The 27,782-nt window shown below is 40.7% G+C and overlaps 1 protein-coding gene across 1 annotated transcript in view; it reads left to right on the top strand.

Annotated features, from left to right (window-relative positions):
* LOC105225879 (uncharacterized) overlaps positions 1 to 27,782 on the top strand; it is a 133,243-nt gene that overhangs the window by 13,651 nt on the left and 91,810 nt on the right. Inside the window, exon 3 of the mRNA XM_011204547.4 lies at positions 25,753 to 25,800. Coding sequence (XP_011202849.2) covers positions 25,753 to 25,800 — 48 coding nt within the window. The remainder of the gene's footprint in view (positions 1 to 25,752; positions 25,801 to 27,782) is intronic.

Raw genomic sequence — 27,782 nt, forward strand, 5'->3', positions numbered from 1 at the left:
ACTCACGCATGACAGCTGTTAAAAAATATCTGAACTTGGATCACCCGTTATATATGTTCTAGCTAGTTCATCTGCTTTACAGATATAGAGGATATCACTAAGTCCAGATACCCATTGCAGGTTTATCGTCCGAGGGTTACAGACTCAGTAACCTTTAGGTCTACTAAGCCAATACAACGGAATGTTAATTGTGCTGAAAGCGATAGATCTTAAAAATAAACAGATAATAATCACAAAGATAATGTGTCAGGACACTGCTTCGTAAGGTCTAGTTAAGATTTAGTCTACGTGGTGACCACACATTAGACCACACATTAGACCACAAAAAAGTCTTTCGTTCCCCACACATGACAGTTTTGCTCCAAATACGTCTTAAATGCTTTTGCCATGACATTAAACTTTGGGCACCCTGTACAACGATTTTCGAAACACTTTCAAATTCATGTTGTAGAAATCCTTTCCAATCTGCACATATTGCTACAAGTTTTACTTCTCCATTAAAATTTGTTATTTGAGTGCAAAGATGCACTTTCTGGCTGAGGCAACATCAGCGAGGTTAAACCAGTTAGTATTGCTGCTGTTATCGAAAGTTACGCACACTCATGAAAGAGTTTGAACTTTCGACAGCCTTCCCAAGTAGTTAAATTACCAGCACAAAAGAGTGAGCAACAAACCACCAACCCTCCATAACGTCAAAATTACGCGCTTAACATTTTCGCTCGCCCAGTGCAAGTGCTGCCACTAGTGAAGTAAGTAATTGCCGCTGATAAACACTTGACAGCAGCAGCACTAAGTAGACACTTAAACGAAACTAACTGTTATTACTTAGTAAATGTTGCACGCTATATTGAACCTACAAGCCGTCTGATTAGCACACGCGCCAGCTCACCTACCAAACGTCGAACGTGCAACACAAAAAAGTACTCTGCCACAACGCAGCAACTACGCTGGCGGTCTGCGTTCGTGTGCGCTATCAAAATTTTCAACCAAATATTTTCCAGTTTTTCCACTACTTCTAGCTGTGTTCCACACTTCAATTCGGGCAGTGCACCAAGCAGCAACGCGCTGGGATGCCTGCCATAACAATAAAAGCTGTAATGCCGCTGTCGGTGCATGGCTGGTGTTGCAGATTTTTCGTGTTAATGCGCCGGCGCGGCAGTGTAGTGCAAATTTAATTTTTTTCCGCTTTGTTGCACACACCGTGCCACAGCCGCGAGCATGATTTTGTAGCGGCCACCGTTGCTGCAACGCGCCAGGAAGCGTATTAAAAGACTTCACCTTTGTTTTTACGCGCTCACACACCTCCCGATAGCGCATGCGGCAGCAGCCTATGGCTTCTGTTGAAAGCTGCCAACTGCGAAGTGTGCTATTAGAGGCCATAACGGCGTAGAAAACTAAGAAAAATATCTACAAAGTACACTCAACCAATAGCATGGCCGCTGGTTGCAGGGCAGGAGGTGAGTGTGAGTTGGCCGCCTTGCCACGAAGCAATTAGGAGTTTATGGTGTATATAAACATGTGTATGCACGCATATACTACCTAGTCATGTTGCAGCATCCCAGCAAATGAAGTTACCCTTGATTAGCCACATTAAAAGACCACAAAAGTGTCAGACAAATGGCAGTTATGAGGTTAATGCTGATTTATGTGCGAGACGCTGAGAAGATAGTTGAGCCTCCAGTAATGAAATATGAAAGTGGTTAGGTTTATAGAAATAAAGGTAGTAAATACTAAACAAAAGTCAGATTTGTTTGTGTTGTCTTCTATGACAATTTCAAAGATTTTGTGAAGACAAATTAATTTATTTCTAGATGCTTTCCCTATTCATGAAATATTGGGCAGTCGGAAAAGTCTTTTCGTATTTTGTCAATAGATGTCGCTGTCGGTTAAGCTTCATTTAACCAAAAAATGAACTAAATTCGGGGAAGTCGAAAAAAGGTTCGAAAGAGGTTACAGCTGTTCAAAAATGCGTGAAAAAATGAAGAAATTTGCTATATTTTGAAATTTTTGTATGAAAAGGGAAGAATGCCAACCCAAGCCAGTGGTGAAAAATGTGAAATTTACAGAGACTATGATGCTGTGTCAATTCGTGGATTAGTATAAAAAATAAATTGAAGTTTGATTAGAAATACGAAAAGACTTTTTCGACTACCCAATATTAATATACATTTTTCATAAAGAGTCCGAAGCCCAAAAATGTAACATTAGAGGTTAAGGATGTTTCATAAAATAGTTTTATAGAACTTTGCAGAACTCCTCAAAGATAAGATCCACTCACATGAAAGATTTTTAATAAGAAATACAATCAATGCTAGTATAATTTCAGTTTGGCTTTTGACAAACTGTGTGCCACCCTACGTTAAATCCCGAAGTGTACAATCCAACTTACATACTATGCCTACAGATGTCACTCTAATATCAGCAGTCACTCTGATCGTTAAACTCTGCCTTAAGGTCTAAGCTAAAATTCCAGCTCTTTGCCTGACTTAAAGGCCATGCGAAAAACAAAATCATACTCAATACACAAGCAGCGCAACGTAGGTACTTGGTATTTATTTGAGATCTTCCATCCTATGAGACCTTTAGGTTAACGCGGCGCAAAGTCACAACTCAACAATTTTAATGGCGTAAACGCAGCGGGATAAGCCAAAAGCGAAGAATGTTCTAATGCCACATATTCGTTTTGTTTTTAGTTTTCCTGCACTCGTGTAGTCCCAAATGCACGCTCCGACCGACGCCAGACACCAAACGCCAATCTAAACGCAACAGCGCACAATCAGAGACGCGCATGAGCTTCGGCGCGATAGGAGTAACCGTGATGAAAGCCGGTGCGCGGCCCGCGTAGTTATCGTTTGCTTGGCTGTCGCTGCTGCTGCGCTCCATATGTCATTTCTACGCACTGTCAGGCTGACAGCCTGTCGCTGTCGTTCGTCTATCTTGTGCCGGCTGCTGCCGCCGCATCGCACATGTCGCCAATCATTATCAGCGGACGTCATGCGGCAGCGCGACGGCTGTGCGAATCATTGCCAGCAGCCAATGGACTGCACTCAGCAGCCGAGTCATGTGCGCCTATCACGTGCACCCATGCAACGCGGTTTCAGCGCACAAGTTGCCACATTTTGTTGCACGTACCATTCATATGTCCATTCGGGCCGTCCATCTATTTGTCTGCGGTATGGCAGACATGTTGCTGCCACTGCCACTGCTACAGCCACGACAATGCAGTTGCTTTTCAAATTACACTCTTATTGTTGGAGTTTTTATTGTAGCCCGGGCCCGGGCTATTGGTGTTGCTGCCGCCGCACCGCGCATGCGTACGTGCAGAAATTGTTGTGTGTAATTAATATTGTGTGGCCGGTGCGCATTGGCCGCCAATCGGTTTGGCGGAATTCTTGGCGCAGCAACTTCCTTTTCAGCCACAACTCAAACGGCCGACCGCGCCACACAAACGATTGCGGCATTCACATTTCAACGCAAATAATTACAAGTTGTTGTCTCTCGCCAGCAACCTGCGTTTCACTCTGCAATTTCTTTCAATTTCGTTTCTATTATTTGCTGCGTTGCAGACGTTGCGCTCCAAATGCGAACTAATGCCGCGGTACGTTTTCTTGTGGCATGCAGCACACATGCGCTGGCTACGTGTAACATGCTGTGCTGCTGCTTGGAGCGTTGCGCGTGCAGCGCAATCACAATTACAGCCATTCCCGGTGAAATTCTAATAAAATTGTTGATATGTGCGGCGCGCATGCGTAGCAAATGCGCAGCCAATAGCAAATACAACAGCACCCAGCACCCAACAGCAACACTAAATAATAGCTGCGCGCTTAATAAAAAAATGGAAATCAGCAACTTGTGCTGGGCAAGCCAACAGCTTCAGCGAAATTGCATGCGGAATTCATTTATGCTTTTGCATTTTTCAAACATCTTTGTTGTTGTTTGCCAATTCACATACTCCGATGATTGCAATTAATTGATTTCTGTTTTGTTTACACACATACTTTGATTTTCACGACTTGGCCTCATTTCTCTTGAGCTTGACGCTTGAAGAGTTTAAAAAAATGAAACCTTTTTGTTTGCCATGAAATTTCTTAGCAATATTAAAAAATGTTTTTGGTTGGCTGAAAAGAGAGGCACAAGAACGTTAGACCGTAAGTGGTCAGTGAATTTGGTAAAATATATAATTTTTTCCCATTCCAACTGTCCTATGTGTCTCTTAAATTGGAGCATTGGTAGCCGTGGAATATACTCCATCTAATCCAGCTGATCCAGTGAAGGCTAGGTCTTCGGAAAGATAATGTTCCAGCGTCTCATCATCCTCCGCGCATGCTTTGAATTCCGCCGAATCCACCTTTCCAATCTACTGTAGGTGGAATCCTAAGAGTAGGTGCCTGTGATGATTCCTGTAGTATTATTAAGTTCCCTTTTGCCTAAAAGAAGCAGCTATTATGTTTTCCCACCACTAAAAATTTTAGTATTCACTCCACTTATTTTTATTACATTAGTCACCAGTCAACCAGAAGGTCTCATGTGGAAAGCAAGGTTCTCAGAACAATAAATTTCCTATTGTTTATCCCGAAAAATTTTAAATAAACGAATTTTATGTAGCATAAACGGCATATGACGTACGTCTTAAATATATTTGGAGCTCCTTGTCTAGGAGTCGGTATTTGACTATTATGTGTACGTCCATGTTACAAGCAGACACCCAGAGAAAGGCACTAATATAAAGCATAATCCATTACGGGGTTTCCTACTTAAGAAAAACACACAGACTTCAAATTTAATGGTGAATGTTTATTATCATTCAATGGAACATTCTTTAGTACTTATTTTTTAATATTATCTCTTTCTATTCGTTGAGTCTAATTTTCGATGACTGGGCTGAATTGAAGAGCGATTGTCCCCATAGACTTTACATATATCCACAGGTGAAAGTGGAACGCTGTGATTTCACACGATCTTGGTGACCAAGTAACCGGCTCAAAACGAGAAATTATCTGCTCATCGAAGTGTGCTCTCAATAAACCCATTGATTGATACGATGTGGGATGTGACGCCATTTTGTTCAAACCAAATGTCGCTGAGATTACTAGATTCCATTCCAGGTATCAAATAGTCGGTTATTTTTGCGCGATAACGGTCGCCATTGATGGTTTCGTTCTCACCGGTATCGATTTTGAAGAATGACGAACCGGTGATTCCACCAGCCCATAAACCACACCAAACCGTTGTTTTTTCTGAATGAAATAGCAGCTCTTGAAACTCTTCAGGTTCCTCTTCGTCCCAAATGCGGCAATTTGGTTTGTTTACATACCCATTGAGCCAGAAATGGACTCATCGCTGAACAAAATTTGGCCCGAAAAGGTTGGATCTTCTTGGAACTTTTCAAGAGCACGTGTCGGCGATGTCGCTTTGAAAGATCGAGCCGCTTCAGTTCGTTTTTAAGATCTCGACGTAAAATGCGTCAAGTCGTTCCAATTGTCAGTCCGAGTTTTTGTCAACGGCGCCGAATCGACTCTCCACCGTCCTCGTGTACTCTTTCAGCTAAGAGTGATATATTTTCTTCACAGCCTGTTATCCAATAATGAATGCTGGGTTTCAGGACGGATGATGGTGTTGCAAATAGTACGCTCAGTAGGCCGATTATGTTGACCATAAGTTGAGCAAAGCTTGCGTTATTTACAGAACGTGAATAAAGTTGAAAGATGTGTAAACCTTGTTAGAATCGTAGGGATGCTCACGTTCGATATTGGTATATTGGTGTTAGAAAAGTTATAGACCGATTTCGCTCATATCAGAATAGCGTTGATACATATTAGAAGTTCTATATGTTCCAAATTTTCAGTCAATAATAAAACTTATAACAAATATTGGTTTTAAGTATATGAGAGTAGGCGTGGTTTTTTCCGATTTCGCCCATTTTTGAACAGAACGTAACTTTTTGCCACGCAAATATATAGTATATATGATATATGGAATAAAATGTTAGAACACAATATTCTAACCACGTTGTGACAGCTTTAGTATTCTATCAGGTCAGGGCAGTACCACGAAGATGCCTTTCTATATACTGTGGTTTAATATTGATAGAGTTGTAATTTTTTATATTTTTTTTATCGAATGATGCCATTTTTTGGGCGTAGTACGACTCCACTCTTTCGCTATTTTTGAACTGTTTGAAGCGTTGCGAATATAGCCTAAAATTTCCCACTCCTACAATGCTCCTGCAATCTTCTTGATTATAATACTGTAGTGCGACGTTACATAAAGCTTTGCCTTAGTACCAACATATTTTGATAAGGTTGCCGAGACAAATATACAATATAAAATACATACATACCAATATTACAGATAAATAAAATCTCATTATAAGTATGTGCTACGCTGTTTCTGCAAGCAGAAACAACAATATTTTCGCAACGTCAAAGCCGTTTATCAATATCGGAATATTTTATGCACACGGCTCCACGCTTGCCACATGCATGTAGCACGCGCCCGAACGCAGTAAGCGCATTGTAGCAAGAGTTATAAGCATTGCGTCGGAACAATGTTCGGGTACCAAGGCTGATGTCATGCCACGCTTTGTGTATTTCGCTTCCGATACCTTTTTTAGGGGCAACATAATTTTGCTAGACTAGCGACAGAGTGCTCCACTTGCATGCCTGTACTCCATTATATATGGTAGATTTGTAATACATTTGTGCCTTTGAAATGTCTTGCGCCATTGTCGCTTTGTATTGTCGTTCATATGTTTTTACTTTTACTGTGGCAGCTTGGTAAAGGTAACTTGCCGCGACTACAAAGTCCGCCTTACTGCTGCTTAGCCTCTACCGCTACAACTAAATGCGTTTTGCTCCTAAAGACTCGCTCGCGCTCGTGCCTCATGTCGCACCTTTAAAGCGATTGTTTGCTTTCGTTTCCTTGCTTTCTTTTCGACTGTCATATTGCGGCTTTTGCTCGTTGCGCTGCCATAAAATCACATAAATCATAACTTTTGTTTGGCTTCTTTGGGTCACTTGGCGATTTTGCAACTTTTCGCTGGCGCTGGAGTTCACTTGCGAGTTGCAAGCTGGCACGAACATTTTAAGCTCCTAACTTCGCTGTAACATGTTCACGGATTTACATGTTGCAACATTCGAGAAGTTGAAAAGTTTTCTTCGTTTTTTCTTGGTTCAAGTTTTTTCAATTAAGTCCGAAGGGCCCTTCGCATACTGCAAAATATATATTTCTATTGGGAATATTTCAAAACTCTAACTTGACTTCATATTTAAAGTAAAGAGCGCTAGAGTTATGAATATATTATTAAATAATTTTAACTTAATTCTTAACTCCGCTCCGCTCCGCTCCTTCTACTATATCCACTAAAGTCCTGAGAAAAACTCGGATTCCTGTCTGTGCTAATAATACAACCAATTAATGGCCACCTTTGGCTCTCCCAGCCTACAATTGAATTGCTCCCGCTTAGGTGTCAGACAGCAAATTGATGTTGTCTGACCGACTCGTCATTTGTTCAGCGCACATACAGGCACAAGGTAAGGCACAATAACCAATGCAGAACCCTAGAGTACCATCAATCATCAGTTAGCGTGAAGAAATATTGCGACCAAAGGTAGCTATTATTAATTATAAGTTTGCCGTCATAACAGCACTGTGGCAAGTAATCGTCTGAGCAAATGTTGAGGGAGTATAGAATAGGATATCAAACGGACAAACACAATTCGATTTTGAGTAGAAAATTGAGTTGGTAAAGCACCTGTTCTTTCGATACCGCAGCAAGTGGTGGAGGCAGCGCCACTTGTGGGCATGTGGTCACGCTGCACCAAAAATTGGGTTAATGAGTCATGTTATGGCAAATATTAATGGATTTGCTTCACAGCTGTAATTGGTCTGTTGCTTGTTTTTGATCGCCACAATCGATTATCTCTCTCTTTCTTTTTCTTTCGTAGTTCTAACTGTTGGTTTTGCATTTCCGCTTATTAAAAAGTAAATCTTCGTGCAATTGCGACTCATAAATTCATTTGGAATTTTTAATTGGAATTATTATGGTGTGCCAAAATTCAATGGTTCAGCCAACTTTAAAAGACAGACGCTGGCTCTTTGTTAACTGGGGGTTTCATTACCCTAATTTGTTGACTAAATCGGTTATATATACCTATTGGGACTAGAATGTGATAGATGTACAGGGTTTGTCCCGAAAGTAATAGGACTGTTTTTTTTTCGTCACGACTGTATTTCGGAGCGTGCTCACACCGACTGGATTTGGTAGAAGGCGTTTCTAGCTAACGAACGAGCGGCTGGTCTATTGCCTCCGAGCACCTGCAGATTCAGCACAAACATTCGCGCAACGTGTTTCTGTGAGAGCCGAAAATGCAGCTTAAATCTGTAACAGAGACATTTGATATGATCGCTCACCCAGATATTGCTTTAGCAAGAATTGGTGTGCTTCGGTGGCACCTGGCCTTTTTGGTGGCCCCGGAAGAGGTCGCTGATGAAGACCGTGTTGGAAGATCATCGACTTTGACAACAGCAGTGTGACTGGTGTGCGCAAAGTCAGCCTATTTTGAAAGTTTTTAAAGAATTTTAACGATTGGTACAATAAATTTTATTAAATCGACAGGCTTCTCTTACTTTCCAGACAAATACCGTATTTATTCAAGATTTTTCGAAATTTCTGATTTATTAGACTTCAAAAAGCGGACAAAGTATAAGATCTATAATTAGTCTCTGTGAAACCAGTAGCCATTTGCGAGTAGAAGGTTTGCTGGTAAACTTAAATAGTTCCCAAAATATAGGCCCTTAACTAGTTCCATTAATGTTTATTAATTTGTTAATTTAAGAATCAAGCGCAGAGTTTACTACAGTCAACTTAAGAAATGCATGTTGATAGATAGTCAGATCTATACTATATTTCGGTAGAAAGAAATTGTGGAACTAAAGAGCTTCAGTTGGTTCCAGAGACATAGAAGATATCTAGAGATATACCCTAAAGTTTCATGGGAAAAGTATTGAACTGAAGAACTGCAGTTGGTTTCAAATATCCAACGAAAAGCTCTCTACGGTCAACGGAAAAATCAGATACACTCTTTAAAGCCTTTAAAGTTGAGGCAATTGACTCCGAATTTCGGTAGTAAACTTTAATAATTTCGAATCATTATTGATTGTATGTCTTTCCACGATGAAACGGTAAACTTTACTGAAGCGAAATGTCAAAAGAACGGTGAAAAATATTGCGTTGTTTGCTGTTTCTATTGGCCTATTTTTGAAGCGGCTCTACTGAAAAACCCATTAGGTATATCAAGGTATCAAAGCTTAATGGAACTAAGCAAATTATAGAACATTATTTCAAGGGAGATTTGAAGATCTAATAAACAATTTTCTAGGGTCAATGCAGAAAAGCTTAGGAAACAAGAACTCTCACCGAATATAGATCAAAGTTTGTTGGAATGAATTTCTGAGCTTTCGGCCTTTTTTATTACGAAAGTAGCGAGCTTTCGATGCTTCATCATTGCAGAAAAATTCCCAACCTTAATCATTACACAAGCTAAACTCAACGAAGTATATAGTCTTGCATATACTCGTATGTTCATGTATATCTTTTTGAACATGACAGCAAAAAAATAATCAACAAACAACAAGAAAAAGGCAGCAAAATAATTGTTTGAGTTTGCAATCAAAATATGACTGCTGCAATTGCAATCAACAATTTACGAGATCTATCTAACTCATGTGTCTTAGTGTGGCACATACATCTGCAGTTGGAATTGCCACATGCTGCTCACGCCATGTAAATTATTTGCCACATAAACACACACACACACGAACATACAGAGTTGCATGCATGCGAATGCAGAAAAAGCTTTATGCATAAGGCAACTGAGCAGAAAATTAAAAATTGTAGCAGCAAAAAAGAGCGGTAAAATAATTGCAATTGCTGTTGCAAGCAAATGTATGCGCAAATAAAACGTAGCAATGGAAAAATGTTGCAGACAAACTGTGACTGAGAAAGTGCTCGTAATGAATGCGCCTGCCTGCCTGCCTGCCAGCCGAGCACCGAGCGCCGAGATTTGCTGCCAAGGAGTGGAAAATGAAAACATTGCGAAATCTAATTGAGGCTGCATGCCACTCAACAGTGCAACGTAGCAAGCAGGCGAATGTAGTCAAAGTAAAAGGACAAAAACAAAAACAAAACCGCACAGCACTACTACCTGTTAACGCTCAATTCCAGCAATTACATAGTTTGCTAAGAGGAAGGAAAACTTTGTAACGGTGGGGAGGGGGCCGGGCAGCTCGGACAGACTGCAGCGATCACATTTAATGTTGAACGTTTTAATCAGCAACAACAGTGCCGGAGCAGCAACAATAGAAAATCACGTATAAAGTGATTCTGTAGCGCAAAATGCAGAAAAAAACAAAAACAACAACAACGAGAAATCTGTATCAGTTGCTTGTTGCAGCAGTGGCATCAAAGCGAAATCACCAACGGCACAAAGGTAAACGGACAGATACGGCGTAACAACAAGGCCAGGCAATTCAAGCGATTGCGCGCTCGAAGATGCAGCATGTTGTAGTTGTTGTTGTCATATTTGTTATATTTGTTGTTGTCGCTGCAGCTAAGGCAGCAGTCGCGATCTGCATGTGCGATTGCACTTCTACGATTCGATTGTAATCTCCGGATACCAACACAACAAGCAGCAACAACAAAAAACCAACAATTACACACACATACATGCACATTAGGTTATGTATGTATGTATGTGTGTTGGTGCCTTCTCGCGATGTGCAAATTTCTACCTTTACATGTTTATGCTCTGTTCGCTTTTGAGTTATGAGCTCACTCGTCCGCAGCGCCGCGCCGCTGAGTGGCCACCGAGGAGATCATGATACTGTCAACGGATTGCATAAGTCCCAACTGGTCTGTCCGCTGTACCTGCGGCAAAGAGGCGCGCGTCTTGTATGGGTCGAAGGAGGAAGCTTTGCTGGGCTTGCCAGCTGTGGCCACAACAGCAGCAGATAGGTTTCTGCCAACGCTTAGATCTAATCAAAGGGCTTACTAAGAAATTCAACTGGTCTAGCGAAGACTTCGGAAATTCCGCGAATGATTAAGGGTACTTGGGAAAAGTTATTTTGCTGAAAATATATTAATTTTTTGCTACCACAATCACATGTAGTTAAACTGGGGCTGTTAGAAAACAGATTTTAATTTTTTGTTGTTGTACAAATCTTCATTACAGCCTTCAAAATAAGTTCTCTTGACGATAATACGATCCCCTTGTAGGCTAATGTTAAGTTGTACTGGACTTGTTATTCCAGATAGAGTTTCAATTTATTTCGGGCTGATGTTTTTGTCATACAGGGTGTCATCGCATTTTGTGAAGTTTAAGAATGACTTGGTTTCTAGATTTGATAATTCATCTAGTCCCTTGAATTCCAAAGCTCCTGGATATCCAAGACGAGTTCTAGCTACGGCTGGATAAAACCAGCTTTTCAGCGTCTTTCTTTTACCTACTTCCCTGCACTTTCTTCTCACCCGGTTACTACTGCACATCCGCCTAGCGTGGGACTTGGCATTAAGCCAACAACTATTCAATAATTCTTTCGAGAGCGTGTGAGTAAACAGTATGCATTTTTTCTTCGGGGCCTTTACACATGATATTCGCGATCCTTCAATTCCTTAAGCATTCTATCACAACCGGGTCCGTCAATCCTTTCAAAAATTTTATTGAGTATGGTTTTTAGCGATTTAAATATTTCCCGTATTACTTAGATCCACAGGCAGATAGCACTTTGGCAATCTCATCGGTTGTTTCATTACCTGGAAAACCTTTATGGAACCCAGTTAATTACAGTCGCTTTCCGTCGAGATATTTGTCTTTAAAATGTTCTTTTCGGAAATACTCTTTCAGAAAATGTATAGTTTTGACTGCAACAACCCCAATAGCATCCAGAGAAGCCATTTAAATTCCGTCTTCTAGTTAATCTTGGTTGACCTCTATCTCTTATGCAAAATTGTTCTCTTTAAAAATCCAGAAGCTTTAATTGAATTCAATGATAACCCAAAATCTTCCATATTTTATAAGGTCCCTAAGGTAACTTCGAGTTGTCAGCCCTTTTTCCATGTTATCGTCTCTAACAAGAGCTTATTGCTATTTTATGACTCTCCACAGAAGGCTGCCCAAATACTGACAGTCCGTAGTTTCAAAGTAACCTTTCCTCAAGCATACCCTGAAGTGGAGTATATAGTGCTTCTCGCTTTTACGATCAGAAGCGATCTTATATTTGATATTTTAGTATAAATGAAACTTAAATTAAATCTTCTTTCCTACCGTATTCGCTGTTCGGCGCCAATAGGAGATTCTAAGAGTGGAAGGGTCCTACTTCACCTGGTCTTTCCAATGGAGTGGAGATCTCTCTCTTCCTCTGCTTCCTCTGGCGGATACTACGTCGAATAATCTCAGAGCTGTACTGTTTTTATTAACATTAAATCAACATATCTCTTTTGAGGACAGTTACCATCAGAAGTCAGATTACATCTCATTTTCGTAATTATTTATTGGAACATATTTACAGTTATGTGTAGTGCTCCAACATCAAGCCTTTGTATTAGTTTTCAACTCTTATCTAACAAAATGTATGCACGCACTTGTCGATCAAACAGCATGACTTGAGACACTTGTTGCATGCAACAACGGAAATTTAATGCCGCACAATTTCTACACAGCTTACAATTAGTTATTCTCCCAACAATTGCTGCTGAGCTCATGGCTTTGATGATGATGATTGTTGCTGTTACGGTTACTCTAAATTGTGCTTGCAACAAATGCCGGTCGCGGTGCCACTGCGTTGATTGGATGCGCTTTATGCGAGTACAAACAACAAGCAATTTGAGCAAAGTTGTACCAACAACAATAACAAAGCGCTGTAAATAAACAAGATGAGGAAAACAACAAATTTAATATCTGCAGCTTGTTGATCGAGTTTTTTGTTGCAGAGCCACCGCTGCGATTGTTGTTGTTATTTCGTTTAATATTGTTGCTTTCGAAGCTCGAAATTCGCCGTATTTTGTTTGTATTTACTTGCGCCTGTATTTATATACTTGTATGATCTTTTTTTGTACTTCGTGCAACGTGTCTGTTGGTGTTGTTTTAGTGTTTTATACTTGTGTTTTCTTTTATTGCTGCTTTTGTTTTCTTTTGCGTCATTTTTGATGATTATTTACATTTCCTTCAGCTTAAGAGACATTGACTGACTTACAGTGTGGACAGACAGCCCGAACGGTACAGCGGTTGACGGACGATGAAATAGATATGTGTGTATTTGCGCCGAACGCGGCACCATAATCAAGCGAACCCAGCAACGGCGTTGGTTCCCCATCAGCGCGGTAATCGACATCGTCGCCTATATTGCGCTCGAGCTGACCATTTGGTCGTCGTCGTCGTCGAGTGTGTGTGCGGCTGGTGCTGCTAGGGAGTCCGTTTGCGCAGCCAGTTCGAGGCGGCTTCCCCACGGTCGCGCTTCGTATTCGCCGGCACGCTCTTCCCGCTTCTCTGCCCGGCCCATGGCACCGAGCGCACAACGAACCGCCCTATGCTCGTACTCTTTATTTGTCGGTGACGTTGACCGGCTACCTGCTGCGCGTATGCGTCGCTGGCTGTCTGACATGGCAGGCTCCCTGCCTGCTCGACTGACTGACTGGCCGCTGTGCTTGTTGTGTGCGCATCGTGTTTGGGTTTTTAGTGTTTTCTTTTTCTGTTTTTCTGCTTGGGTCGTGTGTATCCATTAATGCCATCAATTGGAACATTACTTAAGTATGGGTTTCTGGCTTTCTGGTCGTCGCGGCTCGATTGCCTCCACAGCTATTTGGTCAACTTGTGTTTACTGAAGTTTCCTCTCGCTTGCCGCTTCACCTTCGCGCACATCAGCGCTGCGTTATTCAACTTCAACGCATCCAGGAACACACATCCGCATGTATATCATGTTCCTTTGGCTTCGACGGCAGCCCGTTGTTATTATTATCAATGTTTTCTTATTCTCATTGGTTGTTGCTTTTATTGTTATTATTATTATTTCTTGGTGCTTTTGTTTTTTCACGTCTACGTACGTTGATCACGTATGTTTTCTTAGCCGTGCAACTGAATCTTGCGCTGAAATAACAAATACTTTAAGCGCTCGTCGCCATGTAGCCCAGTTCCAATTGCACGCGGAAGGCAGTGTCGAGCTCGAGAAATCAAACTAATCCAACACTGATTGCCGCTGACTTTGAGTCTTACATCACAGTCATGCACAGACACACGCCGAGTGGCAGACAAACAAACGAACGCACTTGAATCTTCAGCGGATTGACGCGCTCAGCTCGAACTCCACATCATCACCGCGTACGGTGGCTTTTTTTCATGGTTTGACTCGCGTGCAACGTTTCAACGCTTGCCCTGCAACTTGCAACTTGCATTTTGGGAATCAAGTTTTCCGCGGCTCTATGGCTTCGCATATATTCGTGTTATGCTCCGCTGTGGTCCCCGCCTCTGCGCCCCTTTCTTTGTTTTCGCAGCTGTAATGATGGCTTCGGTTCTTGTGGCTACAACCTGGTCTGTATGCATTCTCCTACCTTGCGTCGACAGTTGTGCAACATTTTGAGTCCAACCTCCAGTGGCCAATCCATTAGAAGCGGGGCGTGCGCAGGCTGCAGCTCAGCGGTGTCCTGTGTGTAAGTGAGTAGATAAATAAAGCAGTTTGACGTCGGTAAATTTCTGAAATTAAAGTCGAGTCGAGGTAAATTAGGGAGTAACTGTTGAAAATCTGCCGTCAAAGTTTGAGCTATCAACTCAAGTGAGTTGTGTATTTGGTTTGGCTGAGGAAAGTTGCGAAAAGTAAAATAAAGTTTTGAGTTAGATATCTTGTCTTTAGTGTTTTTAATTCTGTGAAAGATGATAAGTTTTGCTCGTTCAGTATTCCATAGGAAAATATTTATATATGTAAGGTCCCAGAATACACCCTGTCAAGAAGATATCGGGAACTCTTCATTTTCCTCCCTTATATCTCGTTTATATGGAAGACAGATACATTTTTTTCCTCGGTTGGTACAACTGTCTACTAAAGTTCCATCATGTATAAGCAGGTTTGCCTGTAAGCGGAAGATGTGGATAGCATATCTTGCTGGGCATCGGTGTGCTATGCGGATGCCTAAAACTTCTATTAAAAAACCTCAAGAGCTGGATCTTCAAACGTTTTCATTGCTAGTGGATATATACCAGGTTTTCGTCGACATCTTTGATTGTGATTTGTTTATTCTGTGCAAACCTTCAATTGTATTCCAAGATGATTCGAGTGAACGCTGAATTGTGATATTATACCGTCGTTTATGGGTGAACTGAGTTCGCGAAATGCTACCAGAAGATAATCAGCTTTGCTTTGTTTCCTGCAATAATCTTTTCCAAGTTCCTTATGGAATCTGGAAAAAGATAAGCTCAACTTATAGTGGTCAGAGCTGACCAACCACTGCACGAACCAACAATATACTATAGAAATGAAGTCACAACGAGTTGTTCCATCCGAAAGTTCACTCAAGCTCTGTGGATTACTTAGTTCCGACAGCAGTTCTCAGCATTATTGACAGAATGATATTGAAAAAGACGCCAGCGTTTGAAGCGTCAGCAACTCAACATCTTAATTAAATAATTCTCTGAAGCTTAAACTTAATCAACAGCAGCACAGTCAATAAGACTTCCATAGAAATGAACAAAAAAAAAAGTAAACCAAACTAAGCAGTGATAAATAAACATGAAATTCTTACAAAATGTTCAAGCTGTACACATATACATATATTTATATAGAGATATCTTGCCGCACAAGCCCTGTATTTGAGTAGCTGCCGTTGTCGCCTCGCCGCTGTGGCATTCATGCAGCCCTGGTCCGCACAAATCCCAAGTGTTGGCTGCGACTGATGAAATGCCAGACATTCTACACACATACCCGATTGCATTTCTACATACGAGCGTTGTAGCTTGCAACGCCACACTTCTGCTGCTGTTGTGGCAGTATTTCAGCTGATGTATGCTTCATAAAGCTTCCGCTGTCGAGCTGTGCTGTGCTCATTAGACTCTGCCAAGCGCCGACTGCTCGTTGCTTAATTGTATTGCCGCTACACCAACACACATACACAAATTGTTATTATTATTGTTATTGTTTTTGATTTCGTTGCCTCTGAAGCTGCTTTGCGGCTGCTGTGGCCATTGAGTGTGTTGGTGTTGCTGCAACATCTTAATTTTCATTTGCGGTTTTCACTTTGCTTAGCTAATAAATATTTCTCTTCATGCTGCACTTTTACTGCTCATTCATTTTTCTCCACTCAAGTAAAAGTTATTTTGTTTTTGTGTATTGTTACATATTTTTAGTTGTCTTCTGTTCTTAGAGTGGTTTACCAAGCTTTTGTATACGGTTGAACGCGGAAGTGAAATGATTTCGTTGTAGACTGGGGATCTCAAGATTACACAGTCATCCTACCATATATATTTCTACAAGGAAATATTCTAAGAGATCTTGATTATAATGTATTCATCGGATATATCCCCAAACCTTAATCCTTCAATTGTGATGTGAGGAAGAATATAAGTCTTCGTTAAAGTGCTTGATGTTTTCTTGTTGACAAATAATGTACTTTCACTCTTCAATTATGACATCCTATGTAATTTGTACCAATTGATTTTCAATTTGCCTTCTCCTTCTGATTTACCCAGACAGGATAAGGTAGCGAAGCATATGGATCAGGTTGTAAAGGCGGAAAATATCTTCTGTCATCAATTTTATTATTCGTCCAACTTGAATATCAGCATTGAAATCCACCGCAGAATCACTCTTGCCAACAGTTGCTTCTTTGGACTGAGTAGGCAATTGAAAAATAAAACATCTCCCGACGAACAAAGACCAAACTCTACAAGTCCCTCATCATTCCCGTCCTGCTGTATGGTGCGGAGGCATGGATGTGTCGATCTTGGGAGTGTTGGCAAGAAAAGTTTTGCGGAAGATTTACGGTCCTTTGCGCATTGCCCACGGCGAATATCGCATTCGATGGAACGATGAGCTCAGATTTCTTTCGACCAGAATATCTAAAACGTTTCAATTAAAACTTAAAATCTGGAATCAGCTCCTGCTAGTTGCCCCAGAATTATCTTCTATTTCTTATCCCTCCGGACATAAGTTATCAAAGCTCATAACCAAATATCGTAGATTATCAAAGAAATTCATACAACTTTTAAAATTATGAAACACCGAACTGCAATAAAATAATTCTTAAAAATTTCTGTCGCCCACCTGGAAACTTTTTCCCCCCATTACGGCCGAGTGAGTGCCTCATATGTTCAAGCAGCTACTTCTCGAAAGAGACATGCAAATGTATTTTATATAAACTCATACACACACACTCACATATGTGCCGAAGTGCACTTGTGGATGCCACTTCAACATTTTGGGACAACTTCTAGGGAGCTCTTGGGAGCGCAGCGCCGTAGGTGAGGCAGCCCACGCTATCATATGCAAAGCAGCAGCGAAACCAAAAGCAACATACGAGCACATAGGCTGCCGTTGGAGACGAGGCGCTCCGGCATGTAGCGTTCTGCGACGCGTCAGCGCGTAAATTGGGGTTAATATATGCGCGCCACAGTCGCTAAGAACAACAGCAATGTTGACAGCCATATTGTTGGCGGATGCCGCAACGTCGCGGCGGCTGAGCGGCATTTTTAAGTTGTTTTGTCGTTATTTATTATTTTTGTATACATATTAAGTTTTCCCCCTTTGCCTGCGCACAAACACACACACGCGCTTGTAAATATGGTGCGTGTGTGTGTCTGTTGCTTGTTGCTTACGGCAGCAGTGCATTTGCTGCAAATAGCAGGGCGCAACAATGGGGTAAAACTTATCTTACGTTAGTTTTGCTGCTGCTTTTTTATGTTTTTCGAAATTTTTGTTTTTGCTGCACTTCAATTGTCATCGTGTTGTAGGGAGCATAAATGGGGCTGAGTGACATTATTTCCCATGTACATTTTGAGGGGAAAGGAAAGAGTTGAGTACAGAGATATGAAAGCATGGTGTACTTAGATTAGAAGTGGCTGCTGCTAAATTGTTGATGAAATGGAGCGCAAATGAAACGCAAATTTATAGCTGCTCTGCCACGGGGCCATGTGGCATGAACTCACCTCGTTGCTGGGTTGCCCAAAAGTACGAGCAATCCGCACGCTCATCTGTGTGATGAATGTGTGGAGTGGGTGGTTCTCAACCGCTTCGTCGATATGTCATTCGGGAGAGGGCGTTACGCTAGTATTTGTTTTTGGGGGTTTTCAGCTCAATGTCGTTGTGTTTTTCGTTGTTTTGCTTTTTTCGCTCACTTTACTTGAGCACTTTTGCCTTGGAACAAATTTACATGTCATTATGAGTCGTATAAATATTTTGGGATATTTGTTGTTGCTATATTTAGAACTGCGTTTCACTTTTAGTTGCCATTAGACATGTATTTTTATGTATTTATTTAAATGTTTGTTTGGATGTGCTTTTAGGTTAAGAGTTTAACATATTTTTGTTTAGGGGGTCTTATTCACAATTTGTGTTAAGGATTTTTATAGTTGAGAACTGAAAATAACCTTAGAAGAACGTGAAAATAAATTTTTGTGTTTCGTTTGTTTTTGTTTTTTGATCATAACCTGATTCGTTGTACTTATGGAGTTACTTGGGATATATGTATGTATGTACATCGGTGCGGTGCAAACATTATTCAGATCTCTCAATACACGAGATAGAGAGAGAAAATTTTCTATCACTGCAAGATTGAAGATGTTCCAGGTTCGTAGGGTTCTGAAAAAATTGCAAGGAACTCAAAGCAGATTCATGTTGATTGAAACAGGAAACACATTTCTGGTATTGTATTGTGTTTAAGAATTCTACGAGTAGTATGAATCCAATCCAATAAAAATTACTATTTTTGGTATCAATTGGAAATCTTTGGATTTATTCCGAAAACTGTATGATTGCTACATTTGCTTTTTGAATTAGCCTTGAAGTGCATTGTGATTCGTTACTGAACTAAACAAAAAAAAAAAGTTCACTTCGGCTGCTCCGAAGCTACTCGTGTAAAAACCTTCACAAATAAAAAATTTTCCATACAAGCACTAGATTTCTTTGCTGTCAACTGTTGTCTTCTTCACCGTATTTGAATAGCTCAGCCAGCAATTCATCGGCACTCGCCATTTTTTTTCTTCAGACAGGTAATTGCATCATCATAGTCAGGCAATGGAACATACATATATTCTATCGTCGTTAATTAGGAATCGGAGAAGTGTTCCCTCCCTAATTTTAGTATGCTCGAGGCATCAGTCACTAGATCACCTCTGGGGGTACTAAAAGAGTATAATCCGGTCTTGAAACCTTATGTTTGTCGTTGCATCTTTTCATAGAATTTTCGAGCATTAACCCTGCCGAACAGCTTGTCAACGTACGTTCACTTTGTTAGGCAGCTATATGCTATAGTAATCCGATCTGAAGAATTTCTTCAGAGATTATACCGTTGTTCTAGGTAATAATGTACGCTAAATTTCGGGAAGATATCTTTTGAAATAAAAAGTTTTCCATACAAAAACTAAATTAGGATCATTCAGTTTGTATGGAAACTATATGCTATAGTGATCCTATGTGAGCAATTTAGTCAAAGATTATAGCGTTATCTTGGACATTAATATATGCCAAATTTTGCGAAGATATCTCGTCAAATGTGAAAGTTTTCCATATAAGAACTTGATTCCGATCGTTCAGTTTATATGCAGCTATATGTTATAGCGGCCCAAAACCAGGAGTTACGACAAATAAGCAACATTTTAAGAAGGAACAGATGTGTGCAAAATTTCAGATCGATATCTCAAAAACTATGGGAATAGTTTGTATATATATAGATAGACTTCTGAGTGTTACAAATTTAGTCGCAAACTAAATAATATCTATTCAGGGTATAAAAACTTTCAGATTTGGGTTATCACTTTATACTCACCCAAAATTTAACATAATATTGTCCAATTAATTCCGGTTGATAATAGTAATTTAAGCCTCTTTTATATCTGAAAGAACCCACTCATTTCAAAAACTGGTTTTTGGATCCCAAAATGTTTAGATCAAATGTAAGAAGAGTGTATGTTGGATCGACAGTTGGGCGTAAGATCACAAGGAGTGGAAGTAATTTTCAACAGTTATGTGTAATAAGATGAACGAACAAAAGAGAATATCAACGAACGAGATTCGTTTACCAGACATCAACCAGTCCAGTCGCTTGTGTAATTCGTATTTTGTAAAACATATTCCATTTGTATTATTTCATTAAAAATAATAATAAAATTTATTTTTTGTTGGTATCTCAAATGTATATTTGGCTATTCAAAATCTACATTGATGTAATCTAACTCCAAAAATTTTCAAAATACTCGGGCATTCAGTCTAATGTATGAAGATATGCTTCTATTTAAAGCCTCTTAAGAGAAGTAAGTCTCCTTACACACTTCCTCTTATTTTCCTCAAATATAAATACTCATTAATTGGATTCTTGCACTGTGGGAATTCCCTGACATATTTACAATCGTAGAAAAGCACGAGAGTCTTTCAAATAATTTGATTACAACGAGGCGATAAAGGCTGTGCACATCAATTACCATATCGCCACTCAGTGCCCGCCACACCCATATGCTCCGTTTCTGCCACATGACAGACATACGAAAAGCGCTACAAAACAATCAAAATAATAACAGAGCCCAATAAAGCATTAATACACCCGGCAAGCCATAGGGGGCTCTCGACTCGGGCGTAATAAGGCTTGGTAAACACTAACATACATATATGCTTAAGTAAGTACGCCAGTGCGTGTGCGCTGGTGTTTTTGTATGTAACTGCCGCACAAAACACACAAATCGCGTCTAAATTGTTGTCGATGTTGTTATTGATTCTGTAAGCGCTGTTATTGAAAATCAAAAATCCAATTCCATCAGCACAGCGCAACGTAAGTCGACGCATATTTACACAGAAATACATATGGACACGATGTAGAACACTTCCTGCTGAATAAATAGCGGCCCCAATATCGCAGCCGCTCAAAAATAGAAAAAAAATGTGGCAAGCAAAACAAATCAGAGCCACTGAAAGTGAAAAAGGAAGCAAGGCAACGATATAAAAATGAGAATCGACGAAAAATCAATCAACGAAATAAATCAAAATAATATCTGACGGCTGAATAGAGGGGCGTGTGTGCGGCCATGTATCCAGCGGTTGGAAGGGGGTGTACATATGCCAAGAGTGTGTACGGGTGTGTGAGGCAGCCGAGGTGGGGGCAACATGACATGTTCTTTGCTGGGCGCTGGGGTAGGCGGGAAGCGGCTGCTGGGTGCGCACGTTTAGAATAAAGCCGAAAAATGCGAACTGGCACATTTTTGGGCTGGCGGCTGCTGGTCGGTCGCCACACTGGCGTCGCTGGTGGTTTTTTGCGCGCACAGCAGTTTTGTTGCTGGATGCTGGCGACGAAATTCAATTCATGTGGCCGCGCATTGACTGGCTAACGACGACCTGCCTGCCGGTCGGCCGACCTGCCTGACTAGCGCGCCTTTTAGGACGAAATTTGATTAAGCCATGAAAAGGGCAGTCAGCCGCAGCTCTAATAACACAAACAACAACAACAATAACAGCAAGTAGAATAGGAATAGCAAAGTGGCAGCCACAAAAGCGCACTTTATGTGGCAGCTGTTGAATAAACTACAAACACAGAAACGAAGAAAAAAGCTAAAAAGTAGAAAAAGAATGCGAAGAAAGCTAAAACTGGTCGACCGCAACAACACTGGTGGCTGACGTAGCAACGGTGTGTGTATGTGTGTGCATGCCGCCGGGATGTGGCAACATTGTAAGGCGCATTAGAAGTTTCAGCATGAAGTTAATTTGGACACAGCTCACTTTTTTCTCGTACTCCATACAGTCGGGGCCGCCATTCAGGCATGTGGCAGCAGTTGTCGGCCGACGGCAGCAGGTCCCAAGCTTTTCGCCAGCATACGGCGCAGTCGGCAGTTGCGGGGCAGTGTAGGCGGCGCTTTTCAAGTGTGTGGTCGCTGCTCGACGTTCTGTAAAAGGGAGTCAAGTCAAGTCACACCGCCGCCGTCGCCGCCGTCTATGCCATTGGGGATTAGGAAGAAGCAATTTTGTTGCGGTGTCATGTTTTTGTGTTTGTTCCTTTATTTTTGCTTAAACTTTCGATGCTTCACAGGCGATTTGTGCCTGCCACGGCGAGATTTGTAAAGATTTCCAATAATATGCTTTCGTTATTTGCCGCAAAATAAGTAAAATTAAATTTTGGATTCGACAGCAGTTGATAAACCACCACAGAGAAGGGAGAACTTTATTGATTTTTTGTTTTTATAAGGGAATTTATTTAAGAAATTTAAATTTTATTTATTTCTGAAAATTTTGGTCTAAAATTAGATTAAATTAATGCAAATATTGTTAATATTGTTGTTGTTATTATTATTTTATTTGTTGTTGCCAAAGGGAGCAGCTTAGGACATATGTGTGCTTTTTCTTGAGTGGAGTTCAAAAATATATTTCCCTAAAATTCGAAAGAGATCTTCGAAACTTAACTTCTGTCTTTTAAAATGTAACAAATTATTTTTCTCAAACTGTTACTCAAAAATCCTTTGATTGAAAATACTTTATATGCTCAAATCAATTCGAGAACCCATGAGCTCGTTAATTGCAAAACAAATTGCAATTCGGCGCTTTTGCCACCAGCCGACCAACCAAAAGATTTGCAAACGTTTGAGTAGAAAATGTGGGCAATCGGAAAAAGATAAAAAGTTTCCCAACAAAAGCGACCAAAAGGCTTTGAAAATATGTACTCAAGTGCCACATACAAAGCCACTCACACAGCTTTGTGCACATGCAAATAACACACACACTTACATGCACAAATACATGAGTATAACTCACCGCGCAGTGGCAGCCGCTTTGGGCGCACAATGGCAACAAGGACGCTGCTCACTTGGCCGTTGTTCGCTGCTTGGCTTGGCTTGGCGTGGCAGGGAAGTAACCTGTTCACCATAAATCAATCAATCACACAATTAAGAGAGTTCCTCTGACACATTTAGTGTCCAATTTGAATAGTTGAACGTTGGCCCAAGCACTGACCAACAAAGCCAAACAATCGGCAGCAGAGCGACTACGGCAAAGAGTGTGTGTTGACCATGCAACTGGCGGTGGCAGCTCTACCACTTATTGTCATTGTGTGCGCATGTGTATGCATGTGTGTTTGGCACAAAAATGGCTAAAACAATGCAACAATTGAGTTGACGAGATGCAAACGAGCAGCGGCAAGCAGCCGACCAAAGAATCCAGTAGCCCAGAAGCCTACCAACCGATTCAATCCAGCAACGGAAATGTAAGTTTGGCTGACAAAACCTAAAAAAAAGAAGAACAACAGCAAAGTTGATGAAACGACAATAGCGCTGCAATTGCTTTTGTTATTGTTCTCCGACTTTTTGTACGTGCGCTTTAGCTTTTTTAAGGACAAAACGCAATGCGACGAAGCGTTGAACGGCCAATCCATTGTGTCGTCCGCTGATCACTCATTGCTGGCAGTTATATTCGTGTGTGTGTCTGTGCTACAGCCCACAATATAAGGCAGAAACATGTCAGATCTATTATCAGCACTTTGGCGACTTCTCAACCCTTCTTCTATCTTTGTGCAGCCAACCAGCAGCTTTGTGACCATATTGAGTTCGTTCTCAGGCGCCTCACCACCGTTGCCGGGTTAGTTAACTCTAATCGAATTAAGTGATGATTGTGAGTACAAAGATGCGCAAGTTTTTCGAAATTACGATGTATATTGAGCCGCTATTTAAAATTGTCCCTATTAATTCAGGCTCTGTCATCTCCTTCCTTTAATGGAAGCCCACTTCGGATCTACTGTACAAGTATCATGCTGTGTGCTGATCTTAAAACGTCTTCTAACGTTTTTTTTTTCTCCAAGACCGCACTTTTTCCATTGCTATTAGACTACTATATCACTTTCTTCGAAATTGAACCTCGAAATCCTGAGATAAATACTCTAAAGTTTATTCCAAACTTCCAGAATGTGCTAAAAAGGTATGAATAGCATCAACCACTTCATAATAAGACTAGTAAAGGTACCGGGCTCCAAAATATTGTGTGATCACATAAGCTTGCCGAGCGCTAGTCAACTACCGGGAGTCGCAAAGTAAATCAAAAAGGCCTAGTAATCTACTCACCTTCTACAAGCTTCGCCTTCCTCTAGTTACATGGATTGTAACTGGTATTGCTTCAAACTTATCGAACTCCAGTTTTAAAAGTTTTTTGAAAGAAGTCGATATAGTTTCAAAAAATCAAGACTGAGTGACCATCGGAAATATAAATAAATGGGCTAAGCCGATTTATGATGGATTCATTTCACTTTAGTTTTTCAGAGGATCCACCTTTAGGACATTATCCAGTTCATAGAACAATATTATCTCAACGACCTTGACTCTCTCTATCAAATTGACACCTATATTATAAAGTTGTTGACAGATCACGCGTGAGTTGTGCTCAGTTATTTATGTATAGTATTGTTTAGGATTTCATCATGGAGAGACTTACATCCAAGGAATCTTTACACGCGCTTCGCTTAACTTATGGTCAACATAATCGGCCTACTGAGCGTATTATTCACAATACCATCACATTTTGAGGCACAGCATTCATTATTGGATAATAACTAACTCAATAGACCGCAAAAATGTAGTAGACGTAGCTGAAAATATACAGGAAAACCATGGAACGTCGATTTGGCGCCATCCGCAGCCACTCGGACTGACGTATGGAATGACTTGGCGGATTTTACGTCGAGATCTTAAATTGAAAGCGTACAAAATACAGCTTGTTCAAGAACTGAAGCCGCCCAACCTTCCCAAGCGACATCGCTTCGATCTGTGAGCTCTTGAAAAGTTCCAGGAAGACCCGAGACAAATTTTTTTTAGTAATGAGACCAATTTCCGCATTTGGGACAAAGAGCAACCGGAAGAGAGTCAAGAACCGGCATTTTTCAGAAAAACCAACGATTTGGTGTGGTTTGTGCGCCGATGGAAGACAGCGCCTCTCCCACACATCGCATCAATCCATAAATTGAGGGATTACTTCGGTGAGTAAGTTATTTCACGTTTTGCGCTGGGCGATTGTCCACCAAGATCGTGTGCGGTTACCAGTCGCAATGCTCGAACGAGTCATCGAGAATTCGACTAAACGGATGAAGCATTTAAGGCGTAGCCGCACTCAACATTTGAAAGAGAGGATCTTCAAAAAATAATTGCCAAAGAATGTTCTTTCGAAAGATAATGAACACTCCCTAATAAATTTAAAGTTTTTGTGTTGTTTTGTAGGGAACTTCGAAATAGATAACCTTTTGTATATTTTTCACCCAAGAATGCTTCAAGTTTTTGTAATTGAAGTTTTTAACGAGCAACAGCTATGCTGCCAACAGGAAGCGTGATACAGAAGTATCTTTCTGGTTTCTCTTGAGTTCTTGTCTGCATTCTAGCGGAAAACCTGTTGATTCACACCCATCAATACATATTACTATTTTAAAAAAGACTTAAATGTAACACCCTATATCCCCTCATTTACATAATTTTAAGAAAGAAGATATCTCTGTCTTTCCACGTAATTAAATTTTTATTTCTCGCTATTTACCTCTCTTTGCAGTACACTCCCGAGAAAGGTGATTGCCTCAAGGACAGAAGGTGTTATCAGGTGAGTCAAAATCCTATTACACTATATTTACGCAAAATACGTTTTAAGAATCTCGCACTCTTCAAGAGCTTTCAATGCAATCAACTACATTCAAATATAGGTGAATATGTACAAATGTATATAAGTATGTAGAGGAGGCACTGTGTTTGCAGACATGGATTTAAATTTCATATTTGTTGCCAGACACGCGTCAGGGATTAATGTCAGTTACATTTTAAAGAAAGAAATTACTTTGTAACACATATTAAAATAAGCCTGCCTGATACTCACATGACATATCAACAGTCAGCAGACAGAGTCGCTATGAAAAAATTTGAGGCGAAATTTAACTGGACAGAAATTGAGGCAAATGCGTTAAAATGCCACTCAGCGAACTCCAAAAAAGTTAAAGACGCGCTCCGAAGATTGGAAAAAACAGGCGAATAGTAGACTGTATGCTTGTATGTATATATAAACGCATGAAAATTCATTATATAAAGGCATAATATTAGTGTATATTATATGTGCGCTTGAATTTACTGCTTCAGCTTCGAAGAAAGTTCGCAGCAGGCGCGGACTCCACTACACACGGGAATATTAGCGCAACAATCCAATTAATCACGCCAGTGTTGCCAGCTTCAAGACACAAGAGCAAGCTCCACAGCGCCATAATTCCATATGCAGATACACGAGTATAAATATATGTTTGTTTGAGAGTGCAGCCGGCGTTGTCCCAACTTACCTTTAAAAATCTTATAATAATGACATTAAGCACATTAAATGACAACTGAAACTGGCTGAAAAGCTGCAAGCCGAAAGCTTAAAAAAGGTGAAGAGACATAAGTAGTTAAAAATACGGAATACGAAAATATTCGCACATGAAAATTAAAATGCCGCACAAAAGAATATGTTGCATGAGGCAGGCACACAAAAAAATCGCCGAACAATTCAACGCACTCGAATGCTGAAATGTGGCGCAAAGTGGCCGCAAAATACTTGTGTTGAAACTTCACTTGCCAAGCCACGACAAGCGCTTTTAAAATGCGGACGCACACACACACACTCGTACACGCATTGAAATGTTTGTGTGGACAATGGATGCGTGTGTCGCAGGACCTTCGTCACTCACAATGTTGTCATGTTAATTAGACTGACAGTTTGTACGGATCAATTACAGGTGCTGTCAGCCGAACGCCGGCCCGGGCGCGTTGGCATCCAGCGCACTTGACGGCACCGTACCGACAGCCGTGGAGCACGAACGCATCGCATTGTGGTTGGCGTCGTAGGTGCACGTACAGGCAGCGCCACAACGGCAACAGCACTGAGGCGTGCCAGTTCCACTCCAGTTCGGTTTTTATAACGCGTAAATTCTTCGACGAAAAATGCCCACAGCTATGCTGCATATTTTTTCCAATTTAGCGCTCGAATCACCTGCTACACGTTGAAGCGCATCCACACCAGGTTGCTGGGCGTTTGGTGACCATGACAAATTATGAAATTAAAACGCCAAAAATGCGCGAATTTTATTTTTTTCGTGATTCTTATTTCATAATTCATATTCTTCGCTTCTTGCTTGCGTGGCACAGTTGTGTTACTAAATTTGCCACTTTCAGACTTCGTATTTACATATTAATGCTTTCGCACTTCAGTGTCCATCAACAGCTTTTCAAAGCATATCTTCACTTGTAGAAACAATTTTCTGAGAACCTTAATAAAAGAAATGATTAACCTTTTTTCTTCAAAAACAAAGTGATAAAAAATTATATAGTAAGCTTTTTGTAATTTCGGGATAATTATTAGTTGACAGAAGTTGACAAATGCCTCTTTTGGAGCCATTGTTCGTATTCATCGAAAGAAAATCAGTTTCCTTGATATGTTAGTACAAATCAGCTTCAATATCAGTCCGTCTTCTTCTTCTTTACTGGCGTAGACACCGCTTACGCGATTATAGCCGAGTTAACAACAGCAAGGCTGTCGTTTAGTTTTCATTGGTACTGTTTTTA

Source organism: Bactrocera dorsalis, chromosome 4 (genome assembly GCF_023373825.1).
Source record: "Bactrocera dorsalis isolate Fly_Bdor chromosome 4, ASM2337382v1, whole genome shotgun sequence".
Lineage (NCBI taxonomy): Eukaryota > Metazoa > Arthropoda > Insecta > Diptera > Tephritidae > Bactrocera > Bactrocera dorsalis.